Source organism: Anomaloglossus baeobatrachus, chromosome 8, assembly GCF_048569485.1.
Source record: "Anomaloglossus baeobatrachus isolate aAnoBae1 chromosome 8, aAnoBae1.hap1, whole genome shotgun sequence".
NCBI lineage: Eukaryota > Metazoa > Chordata > Amphibia > Anura > Aromobatidae > Anomaloglossus > Anomaloglossus baeobatrachus.
The window spans coordinates 7,522,808-7,545,037 of NC_134360.1; the positions used below are offsets into that span (position 1 = coordinate 7,522,808).

Here is a 22,230-nt window from a genome sequence, read left to right on the forward strand (position 1 = left end):
CAGAAGAGGAGCAGGTCTTGAGATTGTGTGTAAGATTTTAGATGTGAAATATCCTGTCACATGGTGTTTGGCTCTAAACTCGCCGAGTGTCACGACGACATCTGACGCTGTTCACACTGCAGAGTCTGACACTCCTCACTATGCCTCCTTTGGTGCTTCTGAGTTACACAGACCGGCTCGGGCATCGACCAGCTGTGGGCTCATTGGTGATCAGACTTGCAGAGTTCATTTCTGTTAGTCTGCTGGTTACCTCTTGGATCACATGTTGTGGGGAACCTATCACAGTCACTCCCCACCTTTTTAAGATGGTGGAGTCTGTCTTCCCATGCCGACTATAGCTTTGCTAAACCAGTCCATATGCTGTTGTACCCAGTCCTGCTGGTGATTTTATTAGTGTGTGCGTGGGGTTGTTGTGGAGTTCTCCTGTTGTCTTCTTTCCTCCATGCTCTTATTTTCCTCCTAAACTCTTTTTGTCTTATACCTCTGTGTGTGTGTACTGTGAATAGAGATTTGGTTTCCCCTGTTTGTCTCTTTCTGTTGGCTTTATCACTCCTGAGGTTGGGGGCAAAAGATCAGTTCTGGTCAGGAACAGGGCAAGGAAGGCGGCCCAGGTAGCCACACCATCAGAGGTAACTCTGGGATTAGGTATAGCTAGCGTCCCCTCGCCTCAGGGACAGTCTAGGGACCCCCATCCCTTGCTCTCCATCTACACCATGACACATATTTTGGGGGTCAATCGAATTGATGACTTGTCCCATCTACTGGTTCCTATTCACAAAACGTGAGTGTTAGGTTTATGGTTTGTTTCCTTTTAAGAAAGGTGTTTGTACCTTTCTATTGTTTGTCTTTCGTTACCTTCTTTATGCATTGTGACATCAAATGAAACTAACAAATCCGTGTGCCCCGTTTGTGTATCAAGAAGTGAGGGAGTAGCTGGAGGTTTCCTGAAGAGTGCTAGCTCGTGAACCTAATCTTACTGGTGGCAGAATGGGGTGGTTTTTCGTGAGCGGGAGGTGTATATCGGGGCTCTGTAATCATTTTAAACAGACTGGGAAGTCTTGTAGTGGTTACCCCAGGTCACACTCACATCTCGCCAGCTCCAGGGAAGAGGCAAAGCTGTTATATTTTAGTTTTCCAGAGTTGGTTGATTTATCATATACACAAAGGTATTGACATGAACTAAATTCAGGTTTTTCATTCAGTCCCTGTTGTGAATACGTCTTCCAGTTTGGGGCTCCCTCTTGTGGCCAGTGCTGGCGGTGCAGTTGATGTGTGGAATGGAAGCGACACACCTGCAGAGGACTGGCAATCAGGGTCAGATTGGGCTATATAGCAGAGTAGTTTTCTCTTGTTACTTGCCGGTGGTCAATTGCTCCTGTGTGTTAAGGACATTCTGCAACCAGCTCTGTTCACTTCCAGAACTCCTCTCAGATAAGTGGTCTTTGTACCTCTGCTGTTTGTTTACCACCTTTTGCTGTTGTTCTGCTTTCATACTGTGCATGATTCCTATTTTGTCTGTGTGGAGTTCTTGGTGGAATTGGATCATTCCCTTCTGGGTGTGTCTGTGTACTTAGCTCCATGATTCTGCAAGATTTGTGTTTGTCATGCTTGGTATTATTCAGTCCCTCATCTGTATTAGTGTTTTTTTGGATCCCAGTAACATCAGAGTGCTAATACAGTGGGGGAGAGGTTTAGTAACCTCGGGATTTTTCCATATCACTAGTGCTGCTATTTATTAGGGTTTTTACGGCTGCAGACAGTTGCTCTTTCCTATACTTTTCTATAAAGATAGTTTGGGCCTCACCTTTGCTGAATCTGTCTTTTCTGGCTTTGTATTGTGTTTTTCTATATCACCATAGCCTTTACATGTGGGGGGCTATCTATCTATCTTTGGGGACTACTCCGAGGCAGATTAGCTTTCTTATATTTCTATCTGTGAGATTATTTAGTTCTCCGGCTTTGGCGAGGCGTCTAGGTCATCATAGGCTCGTCCCACGGCTACTGTTAGTTGTGTGTCAGGATTAGGTCTGCAATCCATTAAGTTTCCAGCCACTCTGTTACCTTTTTGGGATTCAGCATTATTTGATCCTCCCCGGTCCTTGAATCATAACAGTCCCATTACCTGGTGGCTTAATGGCCAAAAAGCTGCAGCAGCGGTACATCACCAAGCACAATACCTAGCATTCAATAGGGTGGTGTAAAGCCACCACCACTGGACTTTTGAGGAGACGTGTCCTGTATGCAGCAGCCATACATCACCAAGCACAATGCTAAGCCGTACACCACCAAGCACAATGCCGAGCCGTACATCACCAAGCACAATGCCGAGCCATACATCACCAAGCACAATGCCGAGCCGTACATCACCAAGCACAATGCTGAGCTGTACATCACCAAGCACAATGCCGAGCCGTACATCACCAAGCACAATGCCGAGCCATACATCACCAAGCACAATGCCGAGCCGTACATCACCAAGCACAATGCCGAGCCATACATCACTAAGCACAATGCCGAGCCATACATCACCAAGCACAATGCCGAGCCATACATCACCAAGCACAATGCCGAGCCGTACATCACTAAGCACAATGCCGAGCCATACATCACCAAGCACAATGCCGAGCTATACATCACCAAGCACAATGCCGAGCTATACATCACCAAGCACAATGCCGAGCCGTACATCACCAAGCACAATGCCGAGCTGTACATCACCAAGCACAATGCCGAGTGTCGTATGGACCAGTATAAAGCCACCCCCACTGGACTCTGGAGGAGACGCGTTCTGTGCAGTGTGGGATCGCACTGCTCTATCTGTTTTTAACTTTAGTAGGTTAGGGACTGTCTCAGATGGGTACACCGTGACGAGGTGAGACAGCTTCTTACCTTTTTGCAAAAATGTATATACTAAGTACCCTGTTTATTAAGCACTTGCAATTTATTTATTTATAGTCAGGGTATTTTTTCTACAATTTTCTCCTTGGTTTTTTTCTAGTCTTGAGGCTGCAATTCACATGCTTGTAATGTTGCATGTTTATTGAACATTTGTCACAGCTCAGTTTTTTTGTTTTTTTGTCTGTTATCTTGCTTTAATGCAAGTTGGGGGTGCAGCCCTCCTGATACTGAGGCTGAACAATTTCCTGCTTCTCACTTTTTGCTGTGTATTTAATCTGGGACCCAGCTAACCACTTTACCATCCATATTGAAGTTTTGACATGACACTAGTCAGGTACAGAATTTGTTTTTAACTTTAGTAGGTTAGGGACTGTCTCAGATGGGTACACCGTGACGAGGTGAGACAGCTTCTTACCTTTTTGCAAAAATGTATATACTAAGTACCCTGTTTATTAAGCACTTGCAATTTATTTATTTATAGTCAGGGTATTTTTTCTACAATTTTCTCCTTGGTTTTTTTCTAGTCTTGAGGCTGCAATTCACATGCTTGTAATGTTGCATGTTTATTGAACATTTGTCACAGCTCAGTTTTTTTGTCTGTTATCTTGCTTTAATGCAAGTTGGGGGTGCAGCCCTCCTGATACTGAGGCTGAACAATTACCTGCTTCTCACTTTTTGCTGTGTATTTAATCTGGGACCCAGCTAACCACTTTACCATCCATATTGAAGTTTTGACATGACACTAGTCAGGTACAGAATATGTTTTTAACTTTAGTAGGTTAGGGACTGTCTCAGATGGGTACACCGTGACGAGGTGAGACAGCTTCTTACCTTTTTGCAAAAATGTATATACTAAGTACCCTGTTTATTAAGCACTTGCAATTTATTTATTTATAGTCAGGGTATTTTTTCTACAATTTTCTCCTTGGTTTTTTTACTGCTCTATCTGTGTCTGATGGAGGAGTCTGGGTTTGGTGACTCCAGGAGAATGTTACCCCCTGACTGTATTGTACAGTTTGGTGGAGAAGGATTATGTTCTGGGTTATTATTCCTAGAGTCCAAATTCCTCTGGAGTTAACATCGGCATAAAACCTGTGCCAGGTGCTTCCATAGCATGGCTTACAATGGCCAAGCAGGTACATCTAAGACATTTTGGACACTTGTCGCCCCTAGGTTTATGGGAAGTGTTTGGGGAAGACCCTGTCCTGCTCCAGCATCACTGTCTCCTGTTCACCAGGACCTAACAGCATGGTTACCTGAGTTTGTGGAGGAATAACGTGACTGGGCACGAGGACCACGGACCTCATCCATATTAATGTCTGGATATAAAATGTGGAGCTGTCCCAATACTCTATTCATCTGGATTGTTACACTGTAACATTTTTAGTAGATTTATTTTTAGCATAAAACCAAAATAAATAAACAAAACCCAGAATTAGAAGGATTAAAAAGCTTTTATTTATGAAATGGTAAAATGACAAAGATGGATAGAAAGATCAGGAGAGATGTAGACGGGCGGTGACGTCCTCGCTCCTCCGAACCACAACCGTCCGCAAACTACAAATGAGTTTCTACGCCTTTACAAAAGCGACAAAAATAAATCGTCCTTGAGAAGTGAACGCTTCCTAGATGGCGGTATCTATAAATATAATAACAATATAAATATACTATCATTTCTAGTACCTAGCAGACCAATGCTGACGGCCAACCTAGCGCCACATACACATGATACAATACAACACACGGACACATATGTACAATCGCTGGATACAATCCATGCATGATTTGGCCTCAGAAATAAATATTATGGTAAACATTTGACAGGTAACATATTTATGTGGACATGTTACCAAAATGGTATAGAAGAAAATACCCTACATGGCAAATACTCCAAGTCCGGAGACTAAAATGCAGAAACCTGTGTGGTATGGTGACCGTGCCGGTCAGCGAGTCCGTTACCGGTGTGCCACTATCCCCGACACAACCCCAACACTAGAAGAGGGATGGCAGACTGTTACCGGTGTGCCACTATCCCCGGCATAACACCAAAACTAGAAGAGGGATGACAGCCTGTTACCGGTGTGCCACTATCCCGGGCACAAACCCAACACTAGAAGAGGGATGACAGGCTGTTACTGGTGTGCCACTATCCCGGGCACAACCCCAAAACTAGAAGAGGGATGACAGGCTGTTACCGGAATGCCACTATCCCCGACACAACCCCAAAACTAGAAGAGGGATGACAGGCTGTTACCGGTGTGCCACTATTCCGACTATCCCCGGCACAACCCCAACACTAGAAGAGGGATGACAGGCTGTTACCGGTGTGCCCCTATCATGGGCACAACCCCAACACTAGAAGGATGACAGGCTGTTACCAGTGTGCCACTATCCCCGGCACAACCCCAACCCTAGAAGAGGGATGACAGGCTGTTACCGGTGTGCCACTATCCCGACTATCCCCAGCACAACCCCAAAACTAGAAGAGGAATGACAGGCTGTTACCGGTGTGCCACTATCCCGACTATCCCCAGCACAACCCCAAAACTAGAAGAGGGATGACAGGCTGTTACTGGTGTGCCCCTATCATGGGCACAACCCCAACACTAGAAGAGGGATGACAGGCTGTTACCGGTGTGCCCCTATCTCGAGCACAACCCCAACACTAGAAGAGGGATGACAGGCTGTTACTGGTGTGCCCCTAACCCGGGCACAATCCCAACACTAGAAGAGGGATGACAGGCTGTTACCGGTGTGCCACTATCCCCAGCACAACCCCAAAACTAGAAGAGGGATGACAGGCTGTTACCGGTGTGCCACTATCCTGGGCACAACCCCAAAACTAGACGAGGGATGACAGGCTGTTACCGGTGTGCCCCTATCATAGGCACAACCCCAACACTAGAAGAGGGATGACAGGCTGTTACCGGTGTGCCCCTATCTCGAGCACAACCCCAACACTAGAAGAGGGATGACAGGCTGTTACTGGTGTGCCCCTAACCCGGGCACAACCCCAACACTAGAAGAGGGATGACAGGCTGTTACCGGTGTGCCCCTATCTCGAGCACAACCCCAACACTAGACGAGGGATGACAGGCTGTTACCGGTGTGCCCCTATCATGGGCACAACCCCAAAACTAGAAGAGGGATGACAGGCTGTTACCGGTGTGCCACTATCCCGGGCACAACCCCAAAACTAGACGAGGGATGACAGGCTGTTACCGGTGTGCCCCTATCATGGGCACAACCCCAACACTAGAAGAGGGATGACAGGCTGTTACCAGTGTGCCACTATCCCCGGCACAACCGCAAAACTAGAAGAGGGATGACAGGCCGTTACCGATGTGCCACTATCCCAGGTACAACCCCAAAACTTGACGAGGGATGACAGGCTGTACATATAGTCCGGGTGTGGACAGATCACAGGTATGTCCAGGGCTTCTACCGCTACAAACGGCGCCATATTACAGACCGGCACATGGAGGCTTTCAGGGCTGTCTCTGCCCATCGGCTGTGTCCTGCATTACTTTCAGACCCATTCACTTTATGCAATACCAGACAAGGCCCACAGACAAGAGTGGTGCTGTTTTTACAAAAATGCAGCCATTATTGCAATGTAATAAAGTCCTTATAATCTAGCTCTAACTTAGGGGTACTTTGCACGCTGCGACATCGCTAGCGATCTCGTTAGCGATGTGAAATTCTAGATCGCACATAGGTCATTTTATGAATGTGCGATCTCGAAAGATCGCACTTGCAATCTAGAATTTCACATCGCTAACGAGATCGCTAGCGATGTCGTAGTGTGCAACGTACCCCTTAGTGTTAGTACATTCACAAGTCCCTGGTCCAGACGTTGCGTCTTTAGTCCATGGCCGCTGGAGCACAGTCCTATAAACCACCTCTGACCTTCTGGGATCCCCAGCGCCTCTTCCGATTATTAGACCGGGAGTGACGTCACGCGTGCGTAACACCGAAACGAAGACAGCGGTCAGGGTCCTCAACAGAAGAGGAAGCGGTAATGATCGCAGGTAGGAAGTGGTCCGCAGGGCATCGGCCACCGTAGGCACCGGCTACAGAAGGGGCTTCTGATCCAGGGTCGCTCGTCTCTACTGAACACATTTATTATTCCACTATTCATCTGGTCTCTGATTAGTCGCTGTTGGAAACAAGACCTCGCTTCATTTGATATATGAGACCCATTGGATGCTGCTGCTTTTAAAGAGCCGTTTTCACATGTTCCCCTCTAAATTCGGTGTTTCTACATTCTACCAACAATGCATCATTTTTGCATCCGGCACAACATCCGGTGATGTAAACGAGCTCCTATAAGACAATGAGCTCAGTTTCATCAGCAGTTTTCCTCCAACGTTTTCAGAGGAGGCAAAATGGAGCCGGATGGCTGAAAAAACAGAAACAAAGACTAAGTGGAGTCAGGAAAACTTTTCGCTTGATTTCTTATATTGGACACAGGATCCACGCGCTGGCGAGATCGGAAACAGAAGTGTCTACACCTGAACGCTGGCAGAGAAGGATCAGACATGTTCCTGGAGAAGATACGCCGCCTTAAGAGGTGCACGGCACTGACCTCACCCACACTCGCACTCTGCTCATCCCCACATCCGCGTTCTGCCCGGCCCCACGTCCGCGCTCTGCCCGGCCCCACGTCCGCGCTCTGCCCGGCCCCACGTCCGCGCTCTGCCCGGCCCCACGTCCGCGCTCTGCCCGGCCCCACGTCCGCGCTCTGCCCGGCCCCACGTCCGCGCTCTGCCCGGCCCCACGTCCGCGCTCTGCCCGGCCCCACGTCCGCGCTCTGCCCGGCCCCACGTCCGCGCTCTGCCCGGCCCCACATCCGCGCTCTGCCCGGCCCCACATCCGCGCTCTGCCCGGCCCCACATCCGCGCTCTGCCCGGCCCAACACCCGCGCTTTACCCAGCCCCACATCTGCGCTCTTCAGCACCTTATACATATTCCTCCTCTGGATAGGGCATTTCTGAACCTTCCTCATCCTAAAAATGGCTGTTATATGGCAAGTAATAGATTCAATGATCGGCTGCATGTCTACGTTACGTCTTCATTTGGAAAAGTGATTTGTCATCGCAACTGGATGCTAAACGATTTTTTTAAAGGCACATTACACCCAACTTGCAAGTAAAGTTTCTAATCACAGTGATCGTTCATTCAGTGTCAGCACAATTCATTATTCATATCTCTGTATATGGAAAAAAATAGAATTCATTCATATAGCAAAATAAAATCCGTCTGCTGACCATGTGAGGAGTCTACGGGCGGCTCGCTGCTCGGAAATATGCAGATTAGTGGTCACTTTAATATTAGTTGTACACTCTGCTTCATGGCATGTCTATGGGAAACATATAAACATCTAAACAATGTGGGGTCCACACCGGGACCCTCATCTATCGCAAGAAAGGAGCCCCCATCTCATGCGGTGGAGGATGGGCCGGCGGCGGAGCATGTGCACGTTTCTATTCATGTCTATGGAATTTGTGAAAATCGCCAAACAACTGCTCAGCAATGTCCAGAACGCCGATAGACGTGACCGAAGGTCCGTGACTGTGACCGCAGTCACCTCTCCGGTCCTGACGGTGAAAGATGGAGGTACCTGGATGTGGAACACCCCCCTCTCTCCGCTGAACTCCATGGGTATAGTGATTATTTTTTTGAGGAATATTGGCCAACAAAAGTGACTACGACTGAAATTAGAAAACGCGTCTGCTATTTTTGCTATTTTTTGTTGCTAGTTATTAGAAGCTAAAGTATAATCTGAATATTCCGAGGCGATGGCGTGTGTTATAATGATACGCATTACACTAACGTTATCCAAACCCTCCGATATCGGCTGTGTAATGTGTACGGTGACGGCCGACTCTCCACAGCCAGTGCCGGGTATGTGTATGGAGGAGTCGGGAGGGACAGCTGTCAGCCGAACGGTCGGGGGCCTCCGTCTAGGACACTTTCACAAAAGATAAACTGAGGTTCTCAGGCCGAGAACGGGCCAAGAAATGGACCTAGTCACAATATACACCAGGGGAGGGAGCCACTTATCTCTACAGAAGTCAGTATGACCGCTAAAATGTACAAATTCATGTTTTTCATTATTGATAAATAGGTGGGTGGTCCTCTGATAAGGACTCCCTTCTAGAAGCAGCTCCTACCATAGCGAACTCAGCCTTTATTTTTTATTTTACTCATTTATATAGCGCCATCATATTCAGTAGCACTTTATATACATCATCACTGTCCCCACCGGGGTCACAATCTACATTCCCTGTAATTATGTCTTTGGAGTGTGGGAGGAAACCCAAGCAAACATCAGGAGAACAGACAAACTCCTTGCAGATGTCGTCCTTGGTGGGACTGAACCCAGGGCCCTGCTGTAATGTCCCCTGCTGTAATGTCCTCATTGTATAGTAATGTCCCCTGCTGTAATGTCCCCATTGTATAGTAATATCCTGTGCTGTAATGTCCCCATTGTATAGTAATATCCTGTGCTGTAATGTCCCCATTGTATAGTGATGTCCCCTGCTGTAATGTCCCCGTTGTATAGTGATGTCCCCTGCTGTAATGTCCCCATTGTATATTAATGTCCCCTGCTGTAATGTCCCCATTGTATATTAATGTCCCCTGCTGTAATGTCCCCTGCTGTAATGTCCCCATTGTATAGTAATGTCGTCCCCTGCTGTAATGTCCCCGTTGTATAGTGATGTCCCCTGCTGTAATGTCCCCGTTGTATAGTGATGTCCCCTGCTGTAATGTCCCCATTATATAGTGATGTCCCCTGCTGTAATGTTCCTATTGTATAGTGATGTCCCCTGCTGTAATGTCCCCATTGTATAGTAATGTCGTCCCCTGCTGTAATGTCCCCGTTATATAGTAATATCCTGTGCTGTAATGTCCCCACTGTATAGTGATGTCCCCTGCTGTAATGTCCCCGTTGTATAGTAATGTCCCCATTATATAGTGATGTCCCCTGCTGTAATGTCCCCATTGTATATTAATGTCCCCTGCTGTAATGTCCCCATTGTATAGTGATGTCCCCTGCTGTAATGTCCCCATTGTATATTAATGTCCCCTGCTGTAATGTTCCTATTGTATAGTGATGTCCCCTGCTGTAATGTTCCCATTGTTTAATAATGTCCTCCTTCTTGTTCCCTTCTGTCCCCTATCATGCAGTTGTTTACACACAATAAAAGATATTCTCACATCTCCTCCGTACCCGCGGTGCCTCCAGCTGCTTCTTGTAGTCTGCAGGAACACTCCGCGATAGCGTGAACGCTCCGTTCGCTCCAGCCGCTGCAGGATGTCTTCATGGCTTTACTACAGTTGAATGCTTTACGGCGCCACAAAGCATTCAACTGCAGTAAAGCGCTGACAGCCTCGGCGGCCCTGTGAATGCTTTGTGGCGCCGTAAAGCATTCAACAGTAGTAAAGCCATGACGACATCCTGCAGCGGCCGCTCCCTGCACCGGATGCTATCACAGAGGGGTCTGTGTGCCTGCGGACTGCAAGAAGCAGCTGGAGGCTCCGCGGGAACGGAGGAGAGGTGAGAATAGCTTTTATTGTGAGTAAACGGACGGCACCGTGCACCGCCGTATAAAACCACACCCGGCGTATAACATGACCCCCGACTTTTCAGAAGATTTTCAAGGGTGACTAAGTCATCTAATACCCTAGAAAATACGGTATTTTAATGATCACCTCTTTCCCTGACACATTCTCTCACTCTTTCATATAAAGACTATCCCTTTAAATAGCGCCTGTCAAAAGTGACAAATTCTATAAAAAAAAAACATGGTAAATTCTTACTTTAATTTTCTTTCTGTTGTTTCCCTGAGTGTTCTGTAGGTTTTTAATAAATCTGCCATACGGTTCCAGGGGCATGCGCGACACCCCTTGATAAGACCATAAAAATTAGCAACAAATAAAAAGAAGCCATATCTCTGGAACCGTACGGACAATTTAAAAAAACAACAACAAATCTGACTAATCGGGGTCAATGGGCATAAAATAACCAAATATCAGTCACTTTTGCTCTGGTGAGTGACGTCCTCTTTAGACGCTCGCTGGTTGGTGCTGATCAAGGGGCTTAAACGTAACGTTAATGCGCATGCGCAGCCTCTCCCTCACCCCAAGGCCAATCCAAAGCTCTGGGAGGAACCTAAAAGTGCACCCCACTGAGTAAGATGAGCATACGCCTTCAAGATTAGCGTCAGACGGAGACTTGTTCAGCTGACAGCGATCCCACCAGACCCACCACAGATGCATGCTCAGTGTGGCAGAGTGCGCATGTGCTTTCAATAGGTAAACCTTTCCTAGACATGTGTCCTAGTGAAGAAATGATCAGACATATGAAAATATGACATTCCTGACACTTCTGTCCCTTGTTATTGGCCATCAAGGGAAATACAGGACACATTTATACAAATGAGATGGTTGGACATCCCCACCCAATCAGCGGCTGCATCCCGCCATCATCTAATGTGTTTGGCCTCCTTCAGACTTGATCAAGGCATAAGAAAGAAATGATATTAATGTTTGTGACGAGAGGTCTCGGGTGGAGGTGGAGCGCCTGCTGCAAAAATATTTGACTCCCCCCAATAAAAAGTTCAGGGGCTCTTAAAGGAACGCTGTCATCACAAAATGTTTAAATCAGGTTTTTGTGTTACATGTATCTTGTAAAACAATTCGACCAATGTTTGATATTTTTTTTATATACCACAATCTGTATTAAATATAAAAAATAGAATTTTTGCAATGTTCTCACCGGACACTGGGGATTTTTTTGAAACTCTAATTTCCTCTTGTTTCAGGAAACAACATATGTACATTAGCCACGATGGGCAGGTCCCGATACTATCTGTCAGTATTGAAGTGTCTAATGAGTGTGTGCAAAGATCATTGTGTGGGTCAGCGGTGTCATCACCCATAGATCCTGTGTCATCACCCATGGATCCTGTGTTGTCACCTATGGATCCTGTGTCATCACCTATGGATCATGTGCTGTCAGGTATGAATCCTGTATTATTACCTATGGATCCTTGTGTGATCACCTATGGATCTTTGTGTGATCACCTATGGATCTTTGTGTGATCACCTATGGATCCTGTGTTATCACCTATGGATCTTTGTGTGATCACCTATGGATCCTATATTATTACCTATGGATCATGTGCTGTCAGGTATGAATCCTGTATTATTACCTATGGATCCTTGTGTGATCACCTATGGATCTTGTGTAATCACCTATGGATCCTGTGTAGTCAGCTACATATAGAGTTTTCACCCGTCACTGTAATCCTGCCTCTGATGATAAGGAGCCTACTGAAAACTGTTCCTGAAAAGGCAAAAATATCAGTCTAAAAAATCTCTAGTGGTCAGTTTGAAAATTGCAAGATTACCAATATATACAGTCATATGAAAGTTTGGGCACCCCTATTAATGATAACCTTTTTTCTTTATAACAATTTGGGGTTTTGCTATTTCAGTTTCATATATCTAATAACTGATGGACTGAGTAATATTTCTGGATTGAAATGAGGTTTATTGTACTAACAGAAAATGTGCAATCTGCATTAAAACAAAATTTGACCGGTGCAAAAGTATGGGCACCTCAACATAAAAGTGACATTAATATTTTGTAGCTCCTCCTTTTGCAGAAATCACAGCCTCTAGTGGCTTCCTGTAGCTTTTAATGAGATCCTGGATCAGGGATGAAGGTAGATTTGACCATTCCTGTTTACAAAACAATTCCAGTTCAGGTAAGTTTGATGGTCGCCGAGCATGGACAGCCGCTTCACATCATCCCACAGATGTTCAATGATATTCAGGTCTGGGGACTGGGATGGCCATTCCAGAACATTGTAATTGTTCCTCTGCATGAATGCCTGAGTAGATTTGGAGCGGTGTTTTGGATCATTGTCTTGCTGAAATATCCATCCCCTGCGTAACTTCAACTTCGTCACTGATTCTTGCACATTATTGTCAAGAATCTGATGATACTGAGTTGAATCCATGCGACCCTCAACTTTAACAAGACTCCCGGTGCCAGCATTGGCCACACAGCCCCAAAGCATGATGGAACCTCCACCAAATTTTACTGTGGGTAGCAAGTGCTTTTCTTGGAATGCCGTGTTTTTTTGCCTCCATGCATAACGCCTTTTTGTATGACCAAACAACTCAATCTTTATTTCATCAGCCCACAGGACCTTCTTCCAAAATGTAACTGGCTTGTCCAAATGAGCTTTTGCATACCTCAGGCGACTCTATTTGTGGCGTGTTTGCAGAAACGGCTTCTTTCGCATCACTCTTCCATACAGCTTCTCCTTGTGCAACGTGCGCTGTATTGTTGACCAATGCACATTGACACCATCTGCAGCAAGATGAATCTGCAGGTCTTTGGAGGTGGTCTGTGGATTGTCCTTGACTGTTCTCACCATTCTTCTTCTCTGCCTTTCTGATATTTTTCTTGGCCTGCCACTTCTGGGCTTAACAAGAACTGTACCTGTGCTCTTCCATTCCCTTACTATGTTCCTCACAGTGGAAACTGACAGTTTAAATCTCTGAGACATTTTTTGGTATCCTTCCCCTGAACAACTATGTTGAATAATCTTTGTTTTCAGATCATTTGAGAGTTGTTTTGAGGAGCCCATGATGCCACTCTTCATAGGAGATTCAAATAGGAGAACAACTTGCAAGTGGCCACCTTAAATACCTTTTCTCATGATTGGATACACCGGCCTATGAAGTTCAAAGCTCAATGAGGTTACAAAACCAATTTAGTGCTTCAGTAAGTCAGTAAAAAGTAGTTAGTTGTGTTCAAATCAAGAAATTGATAAGGGTGCCAATACTTATGCACCTGTCAAATTTAGTTTAAATGCAAATTGCACATTTACTTTTTGTACAATAAACCTCATTTCAATCCAGAAATATTACTCAGTCCATCAGTTATTAGATATATGAAACTGAAATAGCAAAAACCCAAATTGTTGTAAAGAGAAAAGGTTAACGTTAATAGGGGTGCCCAAACTTTTTCATATGACTGTATGTATGTGTGTATATATATATATATATATATATATATATATATATATACACAAATTTCTAAAAAATTAATGTAACACAAAAACCTGTTTAAACAAAAGCTGATTTAACCAATAGATGATTTTCTGATGTGTCTTCCCTATAAATCTCTCTATTTAGGAATCCTGATAGCGGAGATGCCCTATAGGTTATATCCCTATAGGTTATATAAATATGGCTCTACCTATGTTGGAGCAGGTCTATTGCTATATTGTTTGCCCCGCCGTATTCAATCCTTCACAATAAGTGTTCACAGTGCATTCCCGGGCGCGTTCTGCACGGAGCTCGCGAGGCGCCCAGTAATAAATACAACACGTACAAGTCACAAATAAGAAACTGGCCATAGACGTAGAAAGTCGCCGCAAAACACAGTGCACCGAGCGTAGAAGAATCACGTAGAAAGATAAAATAGCTGATAGAACTTTCCTAGAGGTTTCTACATTCTCTGTAGTCTGAGCCCTTTATATCACCAACATGTAAACACACAAGACACCTAGAGCGTGCCTGCGAGGCCGAGCGGTGCACTGCGGAGACTCCGAGCGGTGCACTGCGGAGACCCCATGCGGTGCATTGCGGAGCCCACGAGTAGTGCACTGCGGAGGCGCCGTGGAGGCTTCACTTCCGGATGTCCATCAAGGCGTGCTGCAGGATCGGCCTCAGGGTGTTATAGACCAGAGAACTGTCTTCTGAATCGTGTTTCACCTGCAGAAAGAACATTTCGGGGTTACACACAGGCAGGAGGCAGAGGGCATTGTGGCTGGTCTGGGGGCAAATATCACTGTAGTGGTTCAGGTCATAGCTCCCTGAAAATAAAGCTCTGAAACCATATTGAAGGTGTGTAAAAATCCGTACACAAAATCATACACTAACATGTGACACCTGATATATCGGACACTATCGGAAGCAATCACCATGCATAAAAGCCACAATTTGCACAATTTGTAATCTTGCTCTTAGGGGCAGCAATTCTCTGCCAGATCCTGGATCCAAGAATCACAAACAAGTGGCAAGTGAATGACCAAAATTACAGGGGTTTTCCACTCTTAGAAAAATGGACCCTAAGTTATTCTAGTCATGTAGAAGTAGTTAGAACTCTTTTGCTGTTTTGTTGTTGATGCTTTGGCTACAGCAGTGACGTCATCAATAGTGAGCATCAGCGCTGCAGCCAATAATGAAGTTTAGCAGCTCAGCATAGATTGGGTGCAGTGGTACTTACCCTGCCAAAGATTGGCTGCAGTGGTGACACCAACCACAGCAAAGATTGGCTGCAGTGGTGATGTCACATCAATAGTGGGCATCAGTGCTGCAGCCAATAATGGAGTTCAGCAGCTTGTGCCACCTACCACTTCAAAGATTGCCTGCAATGGTGCCACCTACCACAGCAAAAAATGGCTGCAGCGGTGCCAGCTACCTTGGCAAAGATTGCCTGCAATGGTGCCAGCTACCTCGGCAAAGATTGGCTGCAGCGGTAATGGGAGCTGCAATGGTGATGTCACGGCTGTAGCTGAAATACAGCGAATGGAGCAGAAGCAGGGGGCTGGGCTCCAGGACAGTCTGTAATAAGACGGCATTTTTATTATTTTCCCAGTATCTGGCGAGAGCGGGGGCAGTATCTGGCGGGAGCAGGGGGCAGTATATGGCGGGAGCAGGGGGCAGTATGTGGCGGGAGCAGGGGGCATTATGTGGCGGGAGCAGGGGGCAATATCTGGAGGGAGCAGGGGGCAATATCTGGAGGGAGCAGGGGGCAATATCTGGAGGGAGCAGGGGGCGGTATCTGGCGGGAGCAGTATCTGGCGGGAGCAGGGGGCAGTATCTGGCAGGAGCAGTATCTGGCGGGAGCAGGGGGCAGTATCTGGCGGGAGCAGTATCTGGCGGGAGCAGGGGGCAGTATCTGGCAGGAGCAGGGGGCAGTATGTGGCGGGAGCAGGGGGCAATATCTGGAGGGAGCAGGGGGCAATATCTGGAGGGAGCAGGGGGCAATATCGGGAGGGAGCAGGGGGCGGTATCTGGCGGGAGCAGTATCTGGCGGGAGCAGTATCTGGCGGGAGCAGGGGGCAGTATCTGGCGGGAGCAGTATCTGGCGGGAGCAGGGGGCAGTATGTGGCGGGAGCAGGGGGCAATATGTGGCGGGAGCAGGGGGCAATATCTGGAGGGAGCAGGGGGCAATATCTGGAGGGAGCAGGGGGCAATATCTGGAGGGAGCAGGGAGCGGTATCTGGCGGGAGCAGTATCTGGCGGGAGCAGGGGGCAGTATCTGGCAGGAGCAGTATCTGGCGGGAGCAGGGGGCAGTATCTGGCGGGAGCAGTATCTGGCGGGAGCAGGGGGCAGTATCTGGCGGGAGCAGTATCTGGCGGAAGCAGGGGGCAGTATCTGGCGGGAGCAGTATCTGGCAGGAGCAGGGGGCAGTATCTGGCGGGAGCAGTATCTGGCGGGAGCAGGGGGCAGTATCTGGCGGGAGCAGGGGGCGGTATCTGGCGGGAGCAGGGGGCGGTATCTGGCGGGAGCAGTATCTGGCGGGAGCAGTGGGCAGTATCTGGCGGGAGCCGGGAGCAGTATCTGGTGGGAGTAGGGGGCAGTATCTGGTGGGAGCAGGGGGCGGTATCTGGCGGGAGCAGGGGGCAGTATCTGGCGGGAGCAGTATCTGGCGGGAGCAGTGGGCAGTATCTGGCGGGAGCCGGGAGCAGTATCTGGCGGGAGTAGGGGGCAGTATCTGGCGGGAGCAGGGGCAGTATCTGGAGGGAGCAGGGGCAGTATCTGGCGGGAGCAGGGGGCAGTATCTGGAGGGAGCAGGGGGCAGTATCCGGCGGGAGCAGGGGGCAGTATCTGGCGGGAGCAGTGGGCAGTATCTGGCGGGAGCCGGGAGCAGTATCTGGCGGGAGTAGGGGGCAGTATCTGGCGGGAGCAGGGGGCAGTATCTGGCGGGAGCAGGGGGCAGTATCTGGCGGGAGCAGGGGCAGTATCTGGAGGGAGCAGGGGGCAGTATCTGGCGGGAGCAGGGGCAGTATCTGGAGGGAGTAGGGGGCAGTATCTGGCGGGAGCAGGGGCAGTATCTGGCGGGAGTAGGGGGCAGTATCTGACGGGAGCAGGGGGCAGTATCTGGCGGGAGCAGGGGGCAGTATCTGGCGGGAGCAGGGGGCAGTATCTGGCGGGAGCAGGGGGCAGTATCTGGCGGGAGCAGGGGGCAGTATCTGGCGGGAGCAGGGGCAGTATCTGGAGGGAGCAGGGGGCAGTATCTGGCGGGAGTAGGGGGCAGTATCTGGCGGTATTATTTTACACATAGGAGACCTGTAAGATCCACATTTCTAATAACCCCTTTATATAGGATGCTGAGTGCTGCTTTTCTCCTTCATGTGATCTGGAGTGACGCTGCTCGGCTGATGTTATTCTCCATACTTGTGTCCCAGTCAGTAACGTCTCAATATGGCCCCATAGATGTCGCCTGCCCCCAGCCTGACCGCAGCTGAATGCTAATCGCTCGCTAACTTCATGGGGAAACATTTAGCTTTAATATATTTTGTACATTTCATTGACTTTAGACCATAACGTCTCGCTGATAAAGCACAACCAATATTACAGCATGTGGCAAAGTGAAACTGGAACATGGCAGCCGCCAAAAATCCATTTCCTCAGCACTATCTGACTGTGAGAGCCAAAAAGCTTCAGTTATCAAAATGGTCTAACAGAAGAACAGGCCCGGTCTCCCATGGCAACCAATCACAGCACAGCTTTCATTTCTGAACCTGCTCTGATACAATGGAAGCTGGACTCTTATTGGTTGCTATGGGCAACAAGGACAGCTTTACCTATAGACAGTTTTGGTAAATCTGCCCTTTAGTGTTGTGGGGCCTCAGTTGCTGTGCGGCCATGGCCTGTTCTCACCCCTGGATGGGGCAGGTCCTTCCCTGACATATGGGGATACCAGCGCTTCCACCATAACTCACTGGACTATTCTGACCTAAATCCTGGGGTTTGCTCTCCCTGACCAATGTCCTAGTGCATATGAGCGATTGTACGCTTAAGGCCCATGGAAAACACGGTACCGTGCACTGGTCTGGCACGGCGGAGGGGCACGGCGGAGAGGAACGGCGGAGGGGCACGGCGGAGGGGCACGGCGGAGAGGAACGGCGGAGGGGCACGGCGGAGGGGCACGGCGGAGAGGAACGGCGGAGGGGCACAGCAGAGGGGCACAGCAGAGAGGCACAAAAGAGAGGCACACGGAGAGGCACAGCAGAGAGGCACAACAGAGAGGCACAGCAGAGAGGCACAGCAGAGAGGCACAACAGAGAGGCACAACAGAGAGGCACAACAGAGAGGCACAACAGAGAGGCACAGCAGAGAAGCACAACAGAGAGGCACAGCAGAGAGGCACAACAGAGAGGCACAACAGAGAGGCACAACAGAGAGGCACAACAGAGAGGCACAGCAGAGAAGCACAACAGAGAGGCACAGCAGAGGGAAACAGCGGAAAGGCAAAGCGGAGAGGCACAGCAGAGAGGCACAACAGAGAGGCACGGCAGACAGACACAACAGAGAGGCACAACAGAGAGGCACAACAGAGAGGCACAGCAGAGAAGCACACGGAGAGGCACAGCAGAGGGAAACAGCGGAAAGGCAAAGCGGAGAGGCACAACAGAGAGGCACGGCAGACAGACACAGCAGAGAGGCACAACAGAGAGGCACAACACAGAGGCACAGCGGACAGCCACAGCGGAGAGGCACAGCAGAGAGGCACAACAGACAGACACAGCAGAGAGGCACAGCAGAGAGGCACAGTAGAGAGGCACAGTAGAGAGGCACAACAGAGAAGCACACGGAGAGGCACAGCGGAGGGAAACAGCGGAAAGGCACAGCGGAGGGGCACAGCAGAGGGGCACAGCACAGGGGCACAGCAGAGAGGCACGGCAGAGAGGCACGGCAGACAGACAGACACAGCAGAGAGGCACAACACAGAGGCACAGCAGACAGCCACAGCGGAGAGGCACAGCAGAGAGGCACAACAGACAGCCACAACAGAGAGGCAAAGCAGAGAGGCACAGCAGAGAGGCACGGAAGAGAGGGACAGCGGAGGGGCACTGCAGAGGGGCACAACACAGAGGCACAACAGACAGCCACAGCGGAGGGGCACTGCGGAGGAGCACAACACAGAGGCACAACAGACAGTCACAGCGGAGTGGCACAGCAGAGATTAGGACAAAAATCAATAAATTCATCTTTTTAAAGCTAAAATAAATGAAAGTGTTTATCCAGCTTTTTGACGTGAATGGCCGGGCCCCTTTGGACCTGAATATCAATATTAGATCTGTTTGGAGGGGCCGCAGCACCGGTAATGTTTCCCTGCGGTATCAGCCTGCGGCCATCTTGCCTGTTCTGTGCTTTTCATCACAGCTCCGCACAATGTAGCACGTTCTCCCACCAGAGCGAATAGGTGCACGCTACAAAACCCAGCACTGCTGCAAAGAAAAGCAAGAATAAGTCAGCCCGCGAGCCGGTGTAAGGGCGGCCACTCCACACAGCCAACCGGCACGGGTGACAGACACCCACCGATATACCACGGATGCTGCATCCTAAGGATAGCGGTCCACAGCCGTACGTATCTAACCTTTACTTGGTAGCCCAAGAACCTACCATGGTGAAAGCGATGATCATGCGGGTCAGTATGGCCTCCTCAATGTCCGGGGGCAGCGGCCGCAGGTTATTCACACACTGCAGGATGCACAGGACGGTCTGCTGCTGCCCCTGGGGTCAGATACAAAGTCATTTAGCAAGTTATATATTCAGTGACATTACAGATAATTACAAACCAGCGCTTATTTCTTCTATATAACAATATTCACCAACACATTCTCATTTTATGTGCGACTCAGTGGCATCAGCCGCAGCGATCGTATCATCAGAGGATGAGTGGCATCAGCCGCAGCGATCGTATCATCAGAGGATGAGTGGCATCAGCTGCAGTGATCATATCATCAGAGGATGAGTGGCATCAGCTGCAGCGATCATATCATCAGAGGATGAGTGGCATCAGCTGTCAGTGATCGTATCATCAGAGGATGAGTGGCATCAGCTGCAGCGATCGTATCATCAGAGTATGAGTGGCATCAGCTGCAGCGATCGTATCATCAGAGGATGAGTGGCATCAGCTGCAGCGATCGTATCATCAGAGGATGAGTGGCACCAGCTGCAGCGATTGTATCATCAGAGGATGAGTGGCATCAGCTGCAGCGATCGTATCATCAGAGGATGAGTGGCATCAGCTGTCAGTGATCGGATCATCAGAGGATGAGTGGCATCAGCTGCAGCGATCATATCATCAGAGGATGAGTGGCATCAGCTGCAGCGATCATATCATCAGAGGATGAGTGGCATCAGCTGTCAGTGATCGGATCATCAGAGGATGAGTGGCATCAGCTGCAGCGATCATATCATCAGAGGATGAGTGACATCAGCTGCAGCGATCATATCATCAGAGGATGAGTGGCATCAGCTGCAGCGATCGTATCATCAGAGGATGAGTGGCATCAGCTGCAGCGATCGTATCATCAGAGGATGAGTGGCATCAGCTGTCAGTGATCGTATCATCAGAGGATGAGTGGCATCAGCTGTCAGTGATCGTATCATCAGAGGATGAGTGGCATCAGCTGTCAGTGATCGTATCATCAGAGGATGAGTGGCATCAGCTGTCAGTGATCGGATCATCAGAGGATGAGTGGCATCAGCTGCAGCGATCGTATCATCAGAGGATGAGTGGCATCAGCTGCAGCGATCATATCATCAGAGGATGATGGTGTAGCACGGGCTCAGAATGGGACATGGGCTCAGATTGGGCTACAGGGCTCATAATGGGGCGCAGGGCTCATAATGGGGCGCAGGGCTCATAATGGGGCGCAGGGCTCATAATGGGGCACAGTCTCAGAATGGGGCACAGGGCTCAGAATGGGGCACAGGGCTCAGAATGGGGCACAGGGCTCAGAATGGGGCACAGGGCTCAGAATGGGGCACAGGGCTCAGAATGGGACACAGGGCTCAGAATGGTGCACAGGCTCAGAATGGGGCACAGGGCTCAGAATGGTGCACAGGGCTCAGAATGGTGCGCAGGGCTCAGAATGGGGCACAGGGCTCAGAATGGTGCACAGGGCTCAGAATGGTGTGCAGGGCTCAGAATGGTGCACTGGCTCAGAATGGTGCACAGGCTCAGAATGGTGCGCAGGCTCAGAATGGTGCACAGACCTCAATATGGTGCACAGGGCTCAGAATGGGGCACAGGGCTCAGAATGGGGCACAGGGCTCAGAATGGGGCACAGGCTCAGAATGGGGCATGGGACTCATAATTGTGTGCAGGGCTCAGAATGGGGCACAGGCTGAGAATGGGGCACAGGCTCAGAATGGTGCACAGGGCTCAGAATGGTGCACAGGGCTCAGAATGGTGTTCAGGGCTCAGAATGGGGCGCAGGGCTCAGAATGGGGCGCAGGGCTCAGAATGGGGCGCAGGGCTCAGAATGGTGCACAGGCTCAGAATGGTGCGCAGACTCAGAATGGGGCACTGGCTCAGAATGGTGCACAGGCTCAGAATGGTGCACAGACCTCAATATGGTGCACAGGCTCAGAATGGGGCACAGGGCTCAGAATGGAGCACAGGCTCAGAATGGTGCATGGGACTCATAATTGTGTGCAGGGCTCAGAATGGGGAACAGGCTCAGAATGGGGCACAGGCTCAGAATGGTGCGCAGGGCTCAGAATGGTGCGCAGGGCTCAGAATGGTGCGCAGGCTCAGAATGGGGCGCAGGCTCAGAATGGGGCACAGGCTCAGAATGGTGCGCAGGGCTCAGAATGGTGCGCAGGGCTCAGAATGGTGCGCAGGGCTCAGAATGGTGCGCTGGGCTCAGAATGGGGCACTGACTCAGAATGGTGCGCAGGGCTCAGAATGGTGCGCAGGGCTCAGAATGGTGCGCAGGGCTCAGAATGGGGCGCAGGCTCAGAATGGGGCGCAGGCTCAGAATGGGGCGCAGGCTCAGAATGGTGCGCAGGCTCAGAATGGGACACTGGCTCAGAATGGTGCGCAGGCTCAGAATGGGGCACTGGCTCAGAATGGTGCGCAGCCTCAGAATGGTGCACAGACCTCACTATGGTGCACAGGCTCAGAATGGTGCACAGGCTCAGAATGGTGCACAGGCTCAGAATGGTGCACAGACCTCAATATGGTGTGCAGGGCTCAGAATGGTGCGCAGGCTCAG

At 49.4% G+C, this 22,230-nt stretch overlaps 1 protein-coding gene across 2 annotated transcripts in view; it reads right to left on the reverse strand.

Annotated features, from left to right (window-relative positions):
- Window positions 1-13,900: 13,900 nt before the first annotated feature.
- PTPDC1 (protein tyrosine phosphatase domain containing 1) overlaps window positions 13,901-22,230 on the reverse strand; it is a 71,552-nt gene continuing 63,222 nt past the window's right edge. For both annotated transcript variants that reach the window (XM_075321272.1, XM_075321271.1), the window contains exons 9-10: window positions 19,625-19,735; window positions 13,901-14,700 (exon numbers count right to left, since the gene is read on the reverse strand). In XM_075321272.1, the coding sequence (XP_075177387.1) occupies window positions 14,614-14,700; window positions 19,625-19,735 (198 nt within the window). In that variant the 3' untranslated portion in view covers window positions 13,901-14,613. The remainder of the gene's footprint in view (window positions 14,701-19,624; window positions 19,736-22,230) is intronic.